This window comes from Suricata suricatta, chromosome 13, assembly GCF_006229205.1.
Source record: "Suricata suricatta isolate VVHF042 chromosome 13, meerkat_22Aug2017_6uvM2_HiC, whole genome shotgun sequence".
Lineage (NCBI taxonomy): Eukaryota > Metazoa > Chordata > Mammalia > Carnivora > Herpestidae > Suricata > Suricata suricatta.
The window spans coordinates 79,356,739-79,377,810 of NC_043712.1; the positions used below are offsets into that span (position 1 = coordinate 79,356,739).

At 48.9% G+C, this 21,072-nt stretch overlaps 1 protein-coding gene across 3 annotated transcripts in view; it reads left to right on the plus strand.

Annotated features, from left to right (window-relative positions):
- APBA1 (amyloid beta precursor protein binding family A member 1) overlaps nt 1-21,072 on the plus strand; it is a 202,089-nt gene that overhangs the window by 155,138 nt on the left and 25,879 nt on the right. For all 3 annotated transcript variants that reach the window (XM_029920339.1, XM_029920341.1, XM_029920340.1), the window contains exons 3-5: nt 8,956-9,051; nt 13,769-13,808; nt 17,150-17,295. In XM_029920339.1, the coding sequence (XP_029776199.1) occupies nt 8,956-9,051; nt 13,769-13,808; nt 17,150-17,295 (282 nt within the window). The remainder of the gene's footprint in view (nt 1-8,955; nt 9,052-13,768; nt 13,809-17,149; nt 17,296-21,072) is intronic.

Here is a 21,072-nt window from a genome sequence, read left to right on the forward strand (position 1 = left end):
CCACCCAGGTGCCCCTAAAGTTGTATTTTAAACTGAGAGTCAATAGGTACTTAGTGAAAGGTGTCTGGTTGTCTTAGTTTGGGCTGCTGTGTAGAAAAGACACCACACACTGGGTGGCTTCAACACCAGGAATTGGGGCGCCTGTGTGGCTCGGTTGGTTAGGTGTCTGACTCTTGATTTCAGCTCGGGTCCAGATCTCACAGTTCTCATGATGTCAGCACCCCATCGGGCTCTGCGCTGACAGCACAGATTCTCCCTCTCCCTCTGCCTTGTGCACGCATGGTCCCTCTCTCTCTCCCTTCCTCCCTCCCTCTCTCTCTCTCTCTCTCTCTCTCTCTCTCTCTCTCTCTCTCTCTCTCATTTTTAAAAACCCAAACATACTTACTTCTCACAGTTCTAGAACCTGGGAAATCTGCCATCAGAGTGCCTGCTTGATCAGCTGCGGGTGTAGACCCTCTTCCTGATGTGCGCATGGCCGCGTTCCTGGTGTGTTCTCACACAAGGTGGGGGGCAGAGAGAGGAGGCAGGCTCTTCTGTGTCTCTTCTTGTAAGGGCCCTAATCCCATCAGGAGAGCTCCATCCTGGTGACCTAATTACCTCACAAAGGCCCCATCTTCTCGTGCTATCCCACTGGGTGCTCGAGTCTCAGTGTGTGAATTTGAGGAGGACACAGTTCCCAGCACTGGGAAGAAGGCCCATGAGCACTTGGTGCTCGGGCCTCATGTGCTATGTTGGCTGCTCGGTGACTTTGAAAAACAAAAACAATTTTATCCTCAGGGCCTGTGAGTTGCTCCACAGAGGTGAAATTACTAAATAATCCAGTCACCAATTTGGCAAACCTACATCATTTTTAAGGGCTTATTTTCTCCAACCCTTCGTCATGGTGAGATTTTTGTCACTGGGTTTTTTTTGGAGGGAAGGGCCTGCGCATACTGGGACTCGTCAGGGTGGGTAAGAGCCGGCCGGAGCCTGTCACCCAGGTCCTCACGGTAGAGTGTCTTGGCTCTTCAGGGTGCTGCGTGGGCGGTGTTGTCAATTAACACTTGCGTCTGCACCTGATTCTCTCTTGTAACTCCGTCCCCGTGACAGTGACACCCTCGCCCCTGGTATCGCAAACTGCTGTCTTGAACGGGGAGACAGCGGGCATGCCGGAAATGGCACACAGCTGCATGTACCCCCAGCCTTAGCCCAGAACGTGCTTTTCTTACCAATATACCAGTGAGAGTCTTGGGGCTTGTAAATTAATTTAGGACCTTTGTAGTATGATTTTAGAGAGCCTTCTGTGTGCTTTTTAATTTTATCCATGAGTGGGGCCCCTAAGTGTCTCAGTCAGTTAGGTGTCCGACTTTAGCTCAAGTCATGATCTCACAGTCCATGGGTTCAAGCCCCGAGTCGGGCTCTGTGCTGTCCACTTAGAGCCTGGAGCCTGCTTCAGATTCTGTGTTTCCCTCTTTCTCTACCCTTCCCCTGCTCACACTCTATCTCTCTCTCTCTGGGTCTCGCAAATATAAATAAAATGTTAAAAAATTTATTTAAAAAAATTGTGTCCATGAGTAACATTTTAATAAGGAAGGAGACAAGAAGAAATAGATGAGGAGGCTTCTCCATGGGCACGTGTTCTCCTTGTGAACACCCCCCCCCCCAAATACCACGGGGGGGTAGTAATTGTTCCTGTTGGAATCCTACAAGACTCAGTCAGATACTGGTTGAATGCTTGGTGCGGTCCGAGCTGGTGCCCTGTGTACGCTGTCACCGATTAATCCCATGTTGGCCCCAGGAGGTGGGCAGTAACTGTCTTCCTCAGTACTCAGGAGGATCAGAGAAGATGCGAAGCTGCTGCTCCGAGTCCGAGCAGTGAGTGGGAGGCAGGATCCAGACTCGGGCTGCCCGAGGCCGGGGCTGGGCCACTCAGCGGTCTCCTATCCTGAAACCTTGAGAGCTTCACTAGTCCGGCCACATGAGAAGATTAAAACACCCCAGCCCTTTCCTTTCTCCTTTGTCTCGGCCTCTTTCGAAGGATAAATGTACCTTATGTTCCCTAGAATCACATTGCGCTTTTGGAAATAGACCCTAATCTTGGAAAGATGGGTTGGGTTGGATGTGAAGACCGGATCCTATATCTTAGGAATTGATCGAGTTTTTGTTCCACCGACCAACAGGCCTCCTGAGGGCTCAGCACTGAGGTGGGAAAGGCCTCCCTGACCAGCCCCTGCAGGTCCCCTCTCTCTGATGCTCCTAGGCTCCCGTTCACACCTGTTAGGGCAGCTGTCACGCCCCCTTTTAAACACCGTGTGGGGAGGCCGTCCTAATGGATCCTTCAGAGGTGTACTTCCAAATTAATCCACTTAAAATGAGGAAGGGGCGCCTGGGTGGCTCAGTCGGTTTAGTGTCAGACTTCCGCTCAGGTCATGATCTCATGGTTCCTATGTTCAAGCCCTGCATCAGGTTCGGCTCTGACAGCACAGAGCCTGCTCTCTCTCTGCCCCTCCCCCACTCACACTCTCTCTCAAATAAATAAACCTTTTTTTTTTTTTTTTTATGGGGATGGGCACCTGGGTGGCTCAGTCATTAAGCATGTGACTTTGGCTCAGGTCATGATCTCATGGTTCAGTAGCTGGAGCCCCACATCAGGCTGTGTGTGTGTGTGTGTGTGTGTGTGTGTGTGTGTGTCTGTCCCTTCTCTGCTCACACATTCTGTCTCTCAAAACAGATATACATAAAACAAAAAGGAGGGCCAAAATTTCCAAGTATGGTGAGGCAGGAGGGGGTTTGGTTAGAACATGATCTTGGGAAACAGTACTAAAAATTATGAACACAAGTTTCATCGTTTTATCTTTTGACTAATAACAACATGTAGGTTATAATTTCACCTACTTGTGAATTCTTAAAACCGAGAAGTATTGATTTGAGGAGTTGTAACTTTTTTCCAAAAAAACCCAAAAAAACCCCAAACCATTCAGTGTATACAGTAGCACTTTTCTTGAGTTCACACGGGGACGTCTGCAGCATGATCAGAAGGATCCTTCTAGATCTTAAAGAGGACAGTTTGAGCAAAGACGTGTGAGGGCTGCTAGAATTTTCGCAGGGGCCTCCCGTACCAGATTTGATGCTCCGATCAGGCACCCTCCTTCCTTCCAGGTCACCGTCCACCTCACTGTGAGCAGCGTAACTCCGCCGGCTCTGCCAATTATCCGTGGCTGGCTGGAGCAGTCCTCCGAGTGTGCCCACTGCAGTGTTCTAAAATGCTGCCTTTAGTTCATTGTTGAAGTCTTCGCACCTGTCTGCAGTGCGCTTGTAGGCTTCTGACTTTCCGTTTGGTTTTGTTTGTGGCCTTGAAGCACCAGAAGGTCCCAACAGTCAACAGAGACCAGCTGCCAGAGACGTGGGCCGGAGAGAGGGGTTGAGGTGGACAGTGATGTCGTGAGTGGCCAGCTTGGTGGCAACTGCTTTTGTGTTACTATGACTTTTGTTTTCCTCGAGGACCCCAGTGGCCACTGCTTTCAGAGGACACACTGTGTCTGTGTGCACGTCTGTCTTGGCTGCTAAGCAAGCGGCTCCCTGGACACAGGCGGCGGGGGGTGGGGTGGGGTCAGGACCTCTGCAGAGACTGTCAGAATTTCCTTGTTAAAAAATGAATCAACTAGGGCACCAGGGTGGCTCAGTCTGTTGAGCGGTGGCTCAGTCGGTTAAGCATCTGACTTCGGCTCAGGCCATGATCTCACAGTTCGTGGGTTCGAGCCCCATGTCGGGCTCTGTACTGACAGCTCAGAGCCTGGAGCCTGCTTCAGATTCTCTGTCTCCCTCTCTCTCTGCCCCTCTCCCATTCACCCTCTGTCTCTCTCAAAAGTAAACAAATGTTTTTAAAAAAATGAATGAACAGTCCCAATGGAACTGACCTTAACGCATCTTGTGAGTGGAATCTCTCCAGAAGTCTAAGATCTCTGTACATTTCTAGATCGCTGCTTAGCGCTCAGTCCTTAGGCTTTTCTGAAAAGAACACTGTCTACTTGGAAAGAGCCTGCGGGCCCTGTAGTTTGGGGGTGTCGCCGTCATTGTCCGGTCAGCTTTGCCGGGTTGTATCCACTCTGCATGCAGACGTCAGGGGAGAACGGATTAAGGAAAGGGAAGAGCAGAAAGTGATAACTCAGCCCCTCGGTCCTTTGGATTTTCAGTCCAATGGAGGAAATAGTCCCTAAGTGCCTAGATTGACCTTCTCCCCTGAGGACCACAGGCCAGTGACTCACAAAGAAAACCCACCCTCTGAGCAGAGAGTAGGTGGAGCCGCTTGTTATCAGTGAGGCTCCGTGACTTGTGCTTGCTCGTTGGCTCATCTCCTGCTCAACCTCCCTGCCTCTCTGTGTTTCCAGAACATTCCCTCCCCCTCCCCATCCCATCCTGCTCCACGCATACTACACCCTTTTCAGGATCTAGCTGAAGTATCCTCTGCCTCATAAAGCGTTGCACATACACCCTCCCCTCCTGCAGGATTGCGCCCCTCCAGCTCCGTGTCCCACGTACAGATGAACATGGCTGCCACGTGCCCCTGTGGCTCTACTCCGTGGACCCCCGGAGCTGTGGTCCTGGAGAATCTGCTAGAACACAGTCTGCAGAGGACAAGCAGCTTACTCAGACCTCGAACAATTAAGCGGAACGGGGAGTTCCTGAGTTTTGGACATCACAGACGCCTCCTTATGGACGCCCCGTGTGGCGCCGTGTGAATTTACAAGCCCACATTTGCTTCCCGTCCTCGGTCTCATTGACTTAAAATGGAATGTCTAGTCGGTGACCCAGAAGGCATGAGACTTCAGACGGAGAAATCCATCATAATACCTCGTTTTTTGTGTCATATTTTATTGGTGAAACTTTGCCTCCAGTACATTCTGTGAAAGTAAAAGGTGTTGCCTCGTTTCTGTTTTTTCTCTGCTTTTGAGAGGACAGCAAGGCAGAAGCTGGTGGTGAAGGGCAAGGGCTTTTAAAGCAGACATTGGAGATGAGACCATACTGACACCTTTGTTTAGGCTCCACAGGGGCTGTGCCTGCTCTGAACGCGTTTGCCCACCTTGACTTTGTCAGCAGTGGTGTGGGGAGGGGCAGGCTTCCACCGGGTCCGGGCCTTTCATGTGGGGACGGCTTTCAACTTCAGAGGAGCTTCGCTGGAGCTCGGGTCAGAGTCCTCACAGGCAAAGGCCTGATTTCTAATTCAAAATGCAGATTTAACATTCCACACAGATGATCTTTGGAGTGCTGTCAGAAAAGGGCTTCTAGGGCACCTTGGTGGCTCAGTTGGTTGAGCATCCAACTTCGGCTCAGGTCATGATCTCCCAGTTTGTGAGCTCGAGCCCCACGTTGGGCTCTGTGCTGACAGCTCAGAGCCTGGAGCCTGTTTCAGATTCTGTGTCCCTCTCTCTGCCCTTCCCCTGCTTGTGCGCTGTCTCTCTCTCAAATAATCATTAAAAATTTAAAAAAAGAAAATAGAAAAGGGTGTTCAATCAGCCACAAAACAGTAGTAAACAGATCAGTAGTAACCTGAGTCTTGCAGGTTAGAAAACACAGTAAAGCTGGACCGGACACTGAAGGCGTTTATTCAGCAAGTGTTTATGAGTGCCTACTGATGAGAGACCCACAGCCTAGGCACTTGGATTCCCCAGGTGGTTAAGACAAGATCCCTGCCAAAGAGTTCTTGGGGGAGGGCACACATACGTGACTACAAAACCCAGCACAAGCCATCAGGGAAGAAGAGCACCATGAGTGGAGTCTGAGAAAGCTTCAGCGAGATGCATGCTTTCAGATTCTGCACCAGCGGTGGGAAGAATGTGGGAGAACTCTCTAGATGGAGGTCATTAACTGCACATGCAAGTGGAAGGAAAAGTGAGTGAGCTGATTTGCATGCAGAAGGCTAGAGCGTGGAGCAGTGGGGGAGGTGGTCCCTGATAAAGGCAGCGTGGGCCCCCCTCTCCCGTGGTCCCCAGCAGGCACCCGGCACTGGTCCCTTGGCCTCACCGTGGGGTCTGATGAGCCTCTTCCACATCCCAACCTGCTGTCCAGACAACCTGCCTTCTCACATCATCGTGAGATGACCCCATGTTCCCAGAGTTGCAGTGAATCTGTTTTCTAGAAGAGTTTCAACCGAAAATGGTTAGATAAGGAAATAGGAACTGAGGGACTCTATTGAAGTTTTTTTTTAAGGTTTTTAATTTATTTTTGAGAGAGAGAGAGAGAGAGACAGCGTGAGCAGGGGAGGGTCAGAGAGAGAGGGAGACACAGAATCTGAAGCAGGCTCCAGGCTCTGAGCTGGCTGTCAGCACAGAGCCTGACGCAGGGCTCGAACCCACGAACCGTGAGATCATGACCTGAGCTGACGCCGGATGCTTAACCAGCTGAGCCACCCAGGTGCCCCGAAAAGATTTTTTTTTAAATGAAGGTGTTACACAGCCCTCAAACCAAGCAATTAAAGAAAACCCAGCTGTACCAGCTTCCCAGGGACCAGACCCTTAAAATCTTCGCAACAGAGAAAACTACTTGGGGGAAAAAATAGATGTAAATATCTAAGGAAGCTCTTCAAATCTGAAAAACTGGGAAAATTGAAAGGCACTACAATATCATGAGGACTTCACCACATTAATTATGAGTAGTCCAAACAAAGCTAACCTCAGCCAGTACCTTCAACTCTCTTGGGTGCCAAATAAATAATGCTGTCTTTGATTTTTTTTTTTTTTTTGAGGCATGTAGGGCTGGTTTCCTGCCTCCAGGGGCCGTGGGGTTAGGGGGTCCGTTACGCGGGCTCACATCCAGCGCCCAGCCTCTTGGCTTCACTGGGCAGTGGCCGATTTCTGCCTGTGAATGACGAAGACGCTCACTGGCCGTCCCATCCCTGCCCAGAATCAGGTGTGTGGGCCTGGAAATCAACGCCAGGCCGCCCAGGAATCGTCTCCGCGTGAATAAATAGCGTTTCGCCACATCGTCATGCAGGTCATTGGGTGCTCCCCCCCGTCCCATGTCTTCCTGTAATTCAGACTTTCTCAAAGATTTATTTATTCTTTTTATGATTTCACATAACGCTCACTGAAGTCCTGCTGTACTTTAACATGCCCCCTCCCCTAGCCAGCACGACCGATCTTGTGGAACATTCTCCCTTTCCACGCATAGGTCCTCGGCTGATGTTTCTGTCTCCGTTTCCCAAGGGGGCCAGTTGCAAGAGATCAGAAACAGATCAACCATGACTGGTGTCGCTCTGCGTCCTTTGCCGGCACGTCCCTCCCTCCCATGGTCGCACTTCCTCAGAGAACTGGTCGCCACGTGCCTTCTGTCGGAGGCTTTTTATCAGACTTTTCCAACAAAGGGCGATGTGGTGTGTCGTCGCTACAGAACTCGCCAGCATCCCTGGGGCTCGCCTGAAGGTGCCCTTCATCTGTCAGGATTTCAGGAGCATCCAGAGATGTCTGGGCACCGGCTGGGAGGGTTTCCAGCACCCATGTTAGTCACCTGCTTTCGCCTGCGGGCTTGGTTTTTTGGCCAGTCATTCGGCCAAAGCACATGCTATGTCGCACCGTCACCTGGGGTTTCCTGGTCCCGTCCGGCAAGGCCTCCCTGTGCCACCACCAGAGATGGTAACACACCTGATGGGGACCCTACGTCCCGAAGCTCTGTGTCTAACCCTTATTTTCAAACCTATCACTGAATAAAGGATTTTTGAACTCTTTCAAGAGCAGCCAAGGTCCTATTGTTCGGATGCTGAAATTTCTCTTAATTTTCAGCGGCCTGTGGGGTAAATCAGAAAAACATACCTGAAATCTGGACTAGAGAAATACAGCAGTATGGGTTCTGGTCACCAGTCCCAGATGCCATTTAAAATTTTTTTTTTAATTTTTTAATTTATTTTTGAGAGACAGAGACAGTGTGAGCAGGGAGAATCAGAGAGAGAGAGAGAGACACACACAGAATCTGAAGCAGGTTCCAGGCTCTGAGCTGTCAGCACAGAGCCTGACGTGGGGCTCGAACCCTCCAACCGTGAGATCATGACCTGAGCCAAAGCCAGACACCTAACCGACTGAGTCACCCAGGTGACCCCCAGCTGCCATTTTAAAAAGACCTCTTTTCAGGGCCCGTGGGTGGTTCAATCGTTAAGCATGTGACTTTGGCTCAGGTCATGATCTCATGGTCCATGAGTTCGAGTCACGCATTGGGTGAGTTCAAACCCCCCTTTGGGTGAGCATGAGCCCCGCTTTGGGTAAAACGTGAGCCCTGCTTTGGGGGAGGCTCACTTCTTTCCTTCTCCCTCTCTTCCCCCCCCCCCGCTCCCCGCCCCTCCTAGGATTCTCTCTCAGCCCCTTGCTCACTTGTACCCTCTCTCTCTCTCTCTCTCAAATGAAAAATAAATAAAAATACCTGTTTTGGGGCACCTGGGAGACTCAGTGAAACATCTGACTTCAGCTCAGGCCATGATCTCACAGTTCATGAGTTTGAGCCCCGCATCGGGCTCTGTGCTGATGGCTCAGAGCCTGGAGCCTGCTTCGGATTCTGTGTCTCCCTCTCTCTCTTCTTTCCCCATTCATGCTCTGTCTCTCTCCCTGCCTCTCAAAAATAAACAAACATAAAACAAAACAAGAAAACATGGTGGGAATTTAAAAGAGCTCAAGGGGCACCTGGGTGCCTCAGGTGGTTGCGGGTCTGACTCTTGATTTTGCCTCAGGTCGTGATCCCAGGGTCATGGGATCGAGCCCCTTGTCAGGCTCTATGTAAAATCCCCTCTCTCCCTCTGGCCCTCCCCCCTCTCTAAATTGAAAAAATAAATAAAAATAAAAGAGAGCTCAAAACACGCGGCGTCTTACCTACTGCTGGACGCTTCTCTGTGGAAGGGTTCGTCACCGTGGAAGTGGGCACAGCTGTGGGGGGCTCCGTCCTCCGGCCCCGCCCCGCCCCCCGCGCTCACTGTGTCCTCTCCTTGCTGTGTTCCAGTCCCCGTCTCCTGGCAGCTCCTCTCCCCTGGGCGCGGAGTCTTCGAGCACACCCCTTCACCCCAGCGACCCCGCGGAGGCCTCCTCGAATAAAGAGGTAGGGTGCCGTTCTGTTCCAGAAGCCACCGGCCCGCGTGTTGTTTGATTCTCCCTCTGGAGCTTCCCGCACAAACCCCCAAGTCCCCCCTCGAGGGAGAGATTCTGATTTCTCCTCTCCAGCCTGGAGTTCGGTGATGGAAGCTGCGTCGTCCGGCCTGGGAGCCACCCACCACGGGCGTCTGTTTTGATTGATAAATACCATGGAAGTGCACCTTCCCAGGGACACTGGCCACAGTTCTGGTGCCCAGTCGCTGCATGTAAATTGTGGCTATTGCATTGGACAGGGGAGATGACAGAGAACTTCTGATATTCCAGAAAGTTCTCTGGGACAGTGCTAGAAACTGGATGTCATGAACTCTGCATAGCAATAGCCTTCCTCAGGGTATGACCACCCTCGGTTAGAGAAATGGGCCGGTTTCATAAATACCCGTTTCTTTCAGGCCCAAGTGAAATATCTTTCATGACCTCAGGATGTCCACTCGTCCTGGCTTACCTGGCGTGGTTTGCAGTTCACACCTGATTTCCAGTTCACACCTGTTGTGCAAGCAGTGCAGCTAGTGAGCACCACTCTCCCTTTCTTTTTTACATTTTTAAAATGTTCATTCATTTTTGAGAAAGAGAGTGGGGGGGTGGGAGGGGCAGAGAGAGAAGGAGACAGAATCCAAAGCGGGCTCCAGGCTCTGAGCTGTCAACACAGAGCCTGACACAGGGCTTGAACTCACAAACCACAAGATCATGACCTGAGCCAAAATCAGAGGCTTTACCGTCTGAGCCTCCCAGGCGCCCCTCCCCTCCTTTCTAAAGCAGTGCTATCCAAGAGAACTTTCTGCAGTGGTGGACATACTCTCCTTCTCTGCTCTCCTACACGGTGGTCCCTAGCCACATGTGCCTCGCTAGCAGGCTCTTGAAATGTGGCTGTTGGGACTGAGGAGCTGAATTTTATATTTTATTCCAATTTAATTAAATAGTCACGTGTGCCTAAGGACTCCTAGAGAGCGCAGCCCGGAAGCACCCCTCTTGCCCAGGAAGTCATATGGACGCTCTACGAATGGAGCCCAGACGGAGCCTAGGCAGAGGCTATTTGAGAAAATGCTGCTCGCTTCCAAGCAAGGTGTCAAAGGACCAGTGTTCCTCCTGGAGGGGAGCCCTGCCTCTTCCCACACTGTTGTCCTTTCACCCCCAGCCCAAGGCCACCCAGCTGTTTATGAAGCGGCATCGGGGGACTGTGGGCCCGTGCCGTGGTCCACACGTGGGGTTGGCTCAGTCTAGCCCTGCCAGTGCTGAGGCCGTGCACAAGACCGATAAACCATATCATGAAGGACTGTCTCATTCACCTTCCTTTGTTAAGAATATTACATTAAATGCAACAGAAGAAAGCAGTTTCTGGGGCACCTGAGTGGCTCAGTCGGTTGAGCATCTGAGTGGCTCAGGTCATTATCTCGCGGTTTGTGAGTTCGAGCCCTGCATCGGGCTCTGTGCTGACCGCTCAGAGCCTGGAGCCTGCTTCAGATTCTGTGTCTCCCTCTCTGTCTGCCCATCCCCTGCTCACAGTCTCTCTGTCTCTCAAAAATAAATAAACGTTAAAAAGGATTTTTTTAGATAAATAAATTTGAAATATGCTTTGTCCTCCTCTGGTCCTGTCCTCAGACCCTAGGTCACAGGGACGGGGAGTAACATGATCGCTGTTTCAATAGCTCCTGGGTCCCACAGCTCTCCCTTATCCTTTGCTCATAGTCCAGGGATAGGTGAGAACAAGAAGCAAGAAAAGAATCAAGGCCACAGTGATAATAATAAAGTGACCATTTCTGGAGCATTTACAGTGTTCAGGCATCGGGCCAAGCAGTCATAGATAGTATCTCGTTTCATCCTTAGAGTAATTCTGTGGGGTTCAGGAATCACTGACCTGTTTTGGTTGGGGCAGCAGATAAGTTAGTAACTTAGGTGAGGTCCAGGGCCCACAAGTGGTCAGGGCAGGATTTGAATCCGGAGCTCCTGTGGGCCCAGGGTCTGCTGCCTTGGGGGTGAAAAGCACCTGCAGGCCATGCACTGCGTGGACAAAGTCACTTGTATGTCATTATTCCTGCCATCAGGCCTCCTGGCTCTGCACTTGGTTTAGTGTGCCGTCCTGGAAAATCCCAAGGATTCTGGCTTTCATCTTCTTGAATGTGGCTTTATTAATTCTTGAACATTAAGGATCAACTCATGTTGGTGTCTGTCCACATGTGAGAAAACAAAGGGCTAATCAGACATCTGAATATTCAGCACTTGATTATTCATCAGCTATAATAAGCAAGGCAAATGTGTTAGTTTCTCAGTTCCTACAGGATTTGGCACGTGTGTCTGCATATCCTTAGAAATAATGATGAAAATCCTCTTTGTGTGCAAAAATTAGAGATTCTTTTATTTATCAAAACTGTTTTTTTTTTTAAAAAAAAACTTACTACCCTAGAGACTAAAGAAAGCCAGTCATGAGCTTGTGAATAGAGAATAAGTAAATGTACCAAATGCCCTCAGTTGTGGCTCTAAATAAAAACCAGTTTTTAGAACTAATGACTAAAGTAATTCTTTCATAGCTTCCGCTAAAATCTGGGGTCTATCCTTGAGATGAGCATTCAGAAAAGTAGCCTAATAGCCCAAGAAAACCTGCATTGGCTTCTTGGATGTACCTGGAGGCCAACCCATTTTGATGAGGCAAACTAAGCCCTCACTACCCCAGGCCCTTGCTGCTGAGGACAAGGGCAAGGAGGGCGATTAGAGAATCCTAATTTTAAGATCTTCAGTCTTTACGAAGAAACTGGCTTCCATCTGCCTACCGTGAAGTTATGTATTTTTTTTTTAACCAGAATTAGACCTGGCTATTGGCACTCAACTGGGCCTTTCTTCTCTCACTTGGATCAATGGAAAAGTAAAACCAATGTAAAGCACTGTTGAAGTTGACGTTGGAGTTCTTTCCTTTTGTCCACACATCTTAGCTTTCCTTGGGGTGCAGTTTTCCACAATGACCTTGCATTCCCAGTGGACTGGTATCGTTAGTTTCCTTCGAGATAATCCCTTCTGAAATAAGAATCCCACTATCTTCGGTGTGACAAACCATTTGATCCCCACGAGCAGGTTCCGGAAAGTTTACTGACACGTTGCCTTGTGTGGTATGTTGTGTGATTTCGTGTTGAATTCTTGTCATTGTCCTCAATTGAGGTAGAGTCTTAAACCTGGGTGTCTGTGCCTCCAGTTTTTCTTATAGAACAGCTAGCACTGCTGTTTTTAGAATGTTGTGCAGATGTTAATTAATCAGTCATCCCTTTGCTGTGCTCCCCTTCCAAGTGAAGAGCACTGTACAAAGTGCTACAAGATGGGGCTGTACCCTGATGTCCCTTCTTTTAGGCTCTGACTCTCCCAGCCGCCAGGCATCCCCCAGAGTTTACCATCCACCCAGGTCAACCCCCTGAGCAGCTATGCTGTCCTAGATACCCTTTTTCTAAAACATACATCTTGAAGTGACATATCCGTTAGATTCTTAGCAATGAAAATCTTTAGGCTTTCCGAGGATAGCCCTGAGCCATGCAGACCCTCCGTTTTGCTCATTTGTTTTTAAATTTTTGTTTATGTTTTTTTATTTATTTTTGAGAGAGAGACAGTGCGAGCAGGGGAGGGTCAGAGAGAGAGGGAGATACAGATTCTGAAGCAGACTCCAAGCTCTGAGCTAGCTGTCAGCACAGAGCCCGACGTGGGGCTCGAACCCACGAACCGTGAGATCATGACCTGAGCCGAAGCCGGATGCTTAACCGACTGAGCCACCCGGGCGCCCCCATTTTGCTCATTTGAAGGACTCTTGTTTTTGACGGTAGCTCTCCACTCGCCTGCGATGCTCACATCACCCTGCCCCAGATATATCAGCTGCAAGTTCTATGGCTAAAGCAGGGATGAATTTCCTGCTCTTGTGCCACTCAGAGTTCTCTGTGCCCCTCACTTATGGGAGGAACCAAATGGTTAAGTATTTCTCCTCGCAAGCTAGCATTTAAACCGCCATCCGATCAGGCTCTAGAAGGTTTCTAGTAGTCATGCCCACATCCCAAGGATGTTGTAGGAAGACCGGCCCTTGCTGTGAGGTGTTACTTGGTGTAAGGAATTCAATAGTTTTCAATTCACTCCTTTGTTTATGTTCTTACATTAAGGTAACATACACTAATTACTTACATAATGGAATTTTTAAACCAATAAGGACAAAAGGAGGAGAGGAAAACTGGCGCACATTTTTAGTGCAGTGAGAGGCTACTGAAGCAAAGACCTGAAGGGAAATAATTCTCCAAGGAATTCTTGATTTCAACATACAGTTACCTTGTTGATGCTTTTCTCATCTAGCAGCTTTTTGCTTAGAAACCCAGATTCTTAAGAGTACAAATTGAGCCCTTGTATTATTGTTGCTTACTGTGGGTTTTGGTCTGTGAGACATCTTTTAAGCTGATGGACATCTCTCTAATTCGGGAATGTAAGATTATCAGGTTACCTAAAATATGAATGGATGTTCTGGGCTTTGTGTGACCTCTAATAAGTGTGTGTATCTGTTCACACCTTTCTTTCCATAATAACCAAAATGGTTGACACCGATTAATATCTGTCACTGATGATCTATTTATTTTCCATGTTGCATGGATAATGTGTTAATGTATTTTTCATCACGCTTTACCCTTTCTGAAACCTCTTTGTCTTGATTACAGTCAAGAAAAAGCTTGGCTTCGTTCCCAACCTACGTTGAAGGTAAGAGCTGAAAAGGAAAAACTTGAGTTCTGAGTCATGCACGGCTGTTCTAGCATTTTGGGCATTGGAAGCATGGGTCTTTTAGACCATCGTGGGGAAGAGAGGTTTATTCACAGTCTTCATGATCATAGAATTTTAAACTAAAAGAAAATAGCCTTGAGCCTGTCGAAGTCCCCCCTCCCACCCCCACCTTTGCTGCTTCTGTCCCCGAGGACCTGAGGGAGGTTGCACAGAGGCTTAGAAACGGTCATATTACATCTGAATTCAGGTCTCCTCACCTCCAGTCCAGGACACCTCTTACATCCATCAAAGACCATCCAAGTGGGAATGAACTTTAAAGAAGACTTTTGGTCCTCTAAATTTAGGCAGGGGGAGACGTTCCCAATAATCCTCACATCTTGCTTGGATGAGTTAAGCGTAGGAACATTTATCTGTGCCAGATACACAGTTTTCATGTAACAGCTAATTGAATCCTCACGTCTCTCTTGTGACGTGGGCTCACCACCCCTATGTTACACAGGAGAGAACGGAGGCATTTTTACTCAGGATGAGGCGAGTGCCTTTCCCAAAACCACACAGTTGCCAAGTTTCAGAGCCAGGCTGTGAGCTGGCAGTGTGGTTCCACAGCTCTCCCGGTAAACGATGTTCTGTGCAGGGCGGCCATGTATGGTTGTGCAGGTAACTCACTGCTCAAGGGCACCCAGTCAGAAGGCCTTGTGGGGCCAGAACTTGGCCCATGCGAGGCAGCCCTGCTTGAGGTCAGGCCGCACAAGTGCCTGTTCCTCATCCTCACCAAGGCTGTCGTCAGCTAGAGGTGCTCCTGAGCCTCTCCCAGAGATGATGGCAGGTGGGTTTTCAGGTAGGATTGATCGGCATTTCCTTGAAAGAGGATTTTTCTGGGGACTAGAGCCCGCCCAACGCCACTGTGAGGCTCTGTCTGGCCCTCGGATCCCGTGAACGCACAGTCAATGTGAGAATGAATTACCGGGATTCGTGGACCTTTACGACCTCCGGTCGTGCAGCCTAGGTCAAGCTCATAGGCTTGCTTCCATAACTTGGGTTTCTTTCTTGAGCTACCTGTCAATTATTTGTGCCATTTTTATGAGGCCCCAGAATTCCATACGTACTCTTCAGGGAGTTTTGGAAGTCTGGAAATGCCACTTTTCGTCAGCGACACTCCCCCCAGATGCCGCACTCACGAAGGCGTGGGGACGTAATGTGAGCGACGCAGAGGCCTCCCTGAGAGGACAGACACGTTCGAAAAGGCCACAACGAAACCTGCAGTCCTTTGACTTAGCGAGGGCCCGTATGATGTGAAAGTTTTTAACTTTTAAACAAATATTCTAAAATTAAATTATGGACATAGGGCTTTTTCCCCCAGACACAATCTAGCAACAGGGCCGTTTGATTATCCTCAATTATTCCTCAATATTTCTCAGTTATCCCCAACATATGATAAATGTCATAAGATCGTATCTCAAATGTATAATTTATTTAGGTCCAGCGTATCTGTCTCTTGGCTGGTTGGCATTTATGCAGTCATTTAAATATTATTTGGATTGCTCTTAAACCTACCTCCACATCCATAGTTATCGTGGCTGACAGATCCTTTTCAGGAAATAGAGCCAACTCAGAGATGAATGTATAATCCTGGAAGTCCCATGGAGAAGTATGTAGTTAGTTTTTTATCTTTCTTTAAACATTCGTTACTTTCACAAAGTAAACGGACGGTCTTTAAAGTCACTATCCTAGATGAGGTCTTTTTTCCTCAATGCCTGGTTGGGCCACCATGATTATGTTTAAGTTAACGCTATGAACCTGTCACCAGAATTTATGATAGGAGACTGATGATCTCTTACTTTTTACAAAATGTCATGTAGGTCCCAGACCCATCCTTGTATTGTTTTAGTTAGAAGAGTGCTTCCCTGCTGTACAACTAAAACTGTGTGTTGTACATACTCTGAATCCTTCTCGCCTCTGAAAGTTTCAGCGCGGGAATCACATGACTTTTGAGAAGAAGGTGAATTACAGGCACATAGTTGAGGCAAGTTTGGCTGAGCATCACTCATTGTTTGTCCAGAGGCCTTTCTCGGAAAGATGGAGAACAAGGCAGACTGCGGGTTCCTTACGTGTTGACTATGCAGATGCTTTGTGAAGGCCTTTCCTGAAACACTGCTAGTTTCTTTGTTTCAGCCACCACCTTGGCTTTAGAAAAATGATCAGATTGTTTGAAGACTGAACTCTGATAAGGAGCTTATCATGGGAAACAGCTGGTTAAGCCCAAGACAAGCTTGATGCTGAGGGATAAAAATAAAAATCATTTCAGACCAGCTTTCCAGAAGGAAAAAGCAAATTGTTTCCCTTGCCAGCTATCTAATTTAGGAGCCTGAGGTTTTAACAGTAGGTTAAAAATGTATATTTTAATCTCCCCAAATATGGCATTCAAGCCAAAGAAAATACATATGTTTTTCATTGCAGAATTAAAATGCCTTTCTTTGTGCATCTGTTCTCAAGTGGTGTATTAGTCCCAGACGTGTTTCAATCGCAAGGAGGGTTTAAAGGTGATTAAGGTTAGAATCAGATGCCTCCATTTAAAATATTTTAAGACTAAGGTTTGGTTTAAAAGGTTGGTGAGTGAGAACAGAAAGTTCTGATTTTCCTTGGAATTGACCTGTATGTGGATGCAGCCCGGGAACTCCAGAGCCTGTGAGTCAGCAAGGGTGGCCTCAGGGGACCCCGGGCAATGTCATCTGCCTCACAGAACTGGGGTCAGAGGCCATTCCAGGGATCCGGACGTTCCCAAACAAATGCCCATTTTTCTGATTTGTAAAGTTTTCCCCATTACGGATAAAATGGAAGGAAGCGATGTGAACGCCGCGGTTATAAAATGGAGTTTGTAACAAGGTGGCCTCCTGCTCACCTAACCATTGGTCTGGCCAACATTTATTTGGTGCCCACTGGGTGACAGGCACTGATGAGACACGAGAGCCAAAGATGAACGTGACGGGGTCGTTTGTCCCCAGAGAGCTCACAATCTAACTGGAGATAACACCCTTTGTCCCTGAATTTTATGTTTCATACTCAAATACACACATCATTTCTCACTGGGTAAAGTAGATGAAGAGGAAATTGTTCCTTCCTTTGGAAAACAAGGGTAGGGTGAAGGGAGACGCAGAGAGGTGCCTTGGACGGGGCAGGTGACGCACCTGCTCAGGGTCTCCTCACGGGGGCGCCTGTGCTGGCACGGAGCAGTGGGGGAGGGGGCTTGCTGGGTCAGCGATTCCTTGTCCCCGCCCCCCGCAGGGCGGCTTCGCTCACCCCTGCGGCTCTGTGTGTTACAGTTCCCGGACCCTGTGACCCCGAAGACCTGATTGATGGGATCATCTTTGCTGCCAACTACCTTGGCTCCACCCAGCTGCTCTCAGACAAAACTCCCTCCAAAAACGTGCGCATGATGCAGGCCCAGGAAGCCGTGAGCAGGATCAAGGTGAGGGGGTGCGGGTGGGCGGCGGCGGCCTGAGCCGTCCACGGTGGTCTCCCCCCTATTTCATGCAGATCTAGTCCCAGGTTTCGGGGAGAGTAGGTTGGGATGATGTGGCTGCCGACAGAGAAAAACTGTGCCAGAGTCCTTCGGGACAAATGCTGTGTATTTGGGGTGTCCTTAATGGCCAGTCTTACGAGAAAGCACATGTGGTCATCCACTCCGGAAAGCTGACAGCATGAGGAAGATGTCATTTTGAGCATTACGTCGCCCTGTATTTTCCTGCGCAAAGCGGTCAGTGACTCGAACACTCACGTTACAGGCTTGGTTCACACTCAGGCTCCTGCTTTTGAACCGGTTCTCAAACACAGCATGTTACGATTTTGTTCATGTCTGTTCAGCAGAGCCCCGGGGTGTCCTATGGCGAGCAGAAGAGCACAAGAGAAACTGAAATAGAGAAGCTGATAACCCACAGGTCCTCAGAGAAGGACCCAGCACGCCTCAGGGGGCCACCGGTGGGGGTCAAGGCCAAGTGAGCACAGGCAGAGGGCGAGACAGGATGTGGGGCACACGCCTCTACTAGGGTCTGTGAGCGGAGTGCTTTGAGGTCCCTGGATTTGAATTGGCCAACTCACACCGAAAAGAGCAAAGTGTTGGCGAGTTCCGCGGGGGTCTTCTCTCAGGGGCCACACAGGGGGAAGGTCCAGGCCTGAGGGAGACCACTTACTACAAGGACTGTTGGGAACTGATATCTGGAGCTTAGATTTGCTTGTGACACTGCAGCTGTTGTCCAGGGCACGTACTTGCATGAGGGGCTAGCGTCTGTTTAAGGTCACGGCAGGCCACTTCTCCAAAGTGGATGCCAAGGCAGCAGCCCCATGGAGCAACATAAGCTCTGGACACAGGTTAATGGCACTGCTCACTTCCTGAGGATTGATGGGGGTGCAGGGACCTGGCATGCCTCACTCTGGTTTTCTGACAGCTGGGGGCCACCTCCAAGAAGGGGCTTTTGGAAGCAGATGGGGCACTTTGGGGTGCCACACTTTCTGGGGATGTTTTCTGCTGGCATTAGTGGGCCCGAAGCAGGCGTGCCTGACACCTGACAGTGTCCAGGATGGAGCACAGGATACAGATATAACTCCCACAGATTGCCAGAGCACCCTTCAGCCCCTGGCAGGGAGCACTCCCAGAGCCCATTCACTTGACTCTTCCAGAACAAAGCAGCAATCCGCCCCCAGAGGAGCCCTGAAGGCCCTCAAGACAGAAAACTATGCTGTTTTAAGATGAGTTCTTCCGGCTTCTGTCCATCAAGGTTTCAAACATGTGCAGGTTTGGGTATTGTACTGGACACCTTGTGTATTGGCCTCGTGAGTGGGAGCCATTGATCCCAGAGATAGTTCAGCTGTTTCCACTGCCCGGTTACATGCATACAGTGTGACATGTGACCTGTCCACTGCCCTGTGACACACGACCTTGAGGAAGAGAGCAGGCACCTCCCCACAAAGTAAAGGCCATGGCACCCATCGCCAGAGCCCAGCCAGGACCCAGCATGCTGTGAATGAGAGCTTAGTTTTCCCTTCTTAAAGTCTAGCCTCCCTGGTAAGAAATCAGAAAGTTCACTTTAAGGCTTCAAAGGATCAGTATCCAGAAGTTCCATGGCTGCTGTGAACCAAGAAATTAGATGTTTTTGTTGATCATAACAAGCAAGATGAGGCTGTCTGATGATAAATCCATTTTAGACCTGCCTGGAACAGAGCAGACATCTGGAAAACATATATTTATTTTTACTGCAAATTATTGTAGTGTGAGGAATTCATTATCAAGCGGTAAAGTTAAACGGTTACGTTCGTTTATAAGTATCATCTTTGCACTGAGCTTCTGTGCATCTGAAGGAGCTGGGGCCCGTCATCCAGTATTTTATACCTCCTGTTCCCTTTAAACATCCGTCAAGTTGTTTGACTTTACACCCAGCCTGACGCTTTTTCACATGCCAGGCGGAGACTGTGCACGGACCCATGGTTTATTTCAGCACCCCCTAGAAAGCAAGGGTGTCAGGATGTGCACCGAGATTTCCCAGGGATCCAGAGCGCCTAGAGCGTTTATCTGGATCAGTGGGGCTGGTCTCTCAGGAGCCCGCACATCCGCTAGGAGACACCTTTCTGCAAGGAACGTGGTGCCACGCTGTTTCCTAAAGAGAGCCTGACCTTCAGGAATGAGTTACTCTAGGCCACTTCTATAAAGATGCCGAGAGGAAGGAAGCTACAGATTTGACAGTGTCTGTCCAGGCAGGAAGGAAAGAAGAAGAACTGTGTGGGTTGGTCTGGAAATTCACATGGCAAAATATCCCTCAGCACAAACTGATGAGTGATTTCCACCTCGGTGCACTCATCTGGACAAAGAGGGGTTTCCTCCTTCTGATTCCTCTTCCTTCCCCTCTTCCCCATGGGGATCCCCATCTTCCTCACCATGCGTCTGCGCTGTGAGGTTTGTGGGGTTTGTGCCACGTTAACTCTGAGTGAACACCAGACCTCAAGCTGGCCTTTCAGAACACTCTTTTTAATTTCCCTCTTGTGGTGCTTATTGGATTTGCACTTGGCGTTCGCAGAATTAGTATTTTCTTAATGTAAAGAATGTATACATTTATTTGCCAAATGGGGAGAGAATTTGGAGTTGTGGTTTAGCCAGAAATTTCCTCATTAATCTGAGAAGAAAACAAAGGAATTTGGCTCAGAAAGCAAACGGTTCCCCTTAAGAGGGGCATCTCGGGAGATAAAAACTAACCAAGACCCAATCCTTGACCTTGAGAAACTTGTAATCTGATAAGGGAACCAAGAAGAGTGTTTAATACAACAAGGCAGGTTGAGGAATCTGAAATTAAAAGCCTTTTCCGTCTACCCAGATGGAATAAATAAGGTGGATCTAAATGCAACAGTAGATTGAGAAGACATCTACCATTTTTCTTGTTGGTTTTTTTCCCCATCTTTGGCCCCTCCCTAATGTATCCTTTCTGCCTTTGTTGTTCATCACTTCTGAGAAGAAATAGTGTCCGTTTAGGAAGCCCCCGTATGACCAAGGACTGCATTCAAGAGGTAGTTCTCAAAATGGGATCCCTTGAGCAGCAGCCTCAGGACCACCTGGGAACTTGTTAGAAATGCAGATTCTCAGGCACACCCCCATCAGAAGTTCATGGTGAGGGCTGGGGAGGGCCCAGGAATCTGTGTTTTCATGAGCCTTCAAGGAGATCCTGATATGCACGATAGTTTGGGGACCACTGTCCAACACAAGGGAGACCATTCTTGTAGAGCATCTTTTCTCTGTGCTCCAGGGCACCCTGAGCTAGTGCTTCCCACTGATGGGGTCCTGATGGCACAGCAGCTCAAGAAATGCTGCAAAGTAGATCCTTTTTTTGTGTGAATTTGCCATCCATGTTTTCCTAGTAAAGATTTTGAGGAGATCTGATTCTCGTTGTTGAAGCAGCGCTCGCATCGTTTTCTGAACACAGGACATGTGAGCGCCATGTGGTACCTCTTAAAAGTCGTGCCACTGAGAGTCTCTGGAACAGGTTTTGGGAGGAACCTGTGCGCTCACATGTAGTCCTTAAATTAGAATTTGTTTCGGGGCACCTGAATAGCACACATGGTTGGAAACCTGGTAGTACTTTAAGTGCATAAAATATCCTCCACTTCATAACAATTACTTCAGAATGCCTTTCACGAACCTCGGTTTGCCTTTTGGATTCTCTTTCTTCATCAACCATTCCAGTAAAAAACAAAAAAACAACAA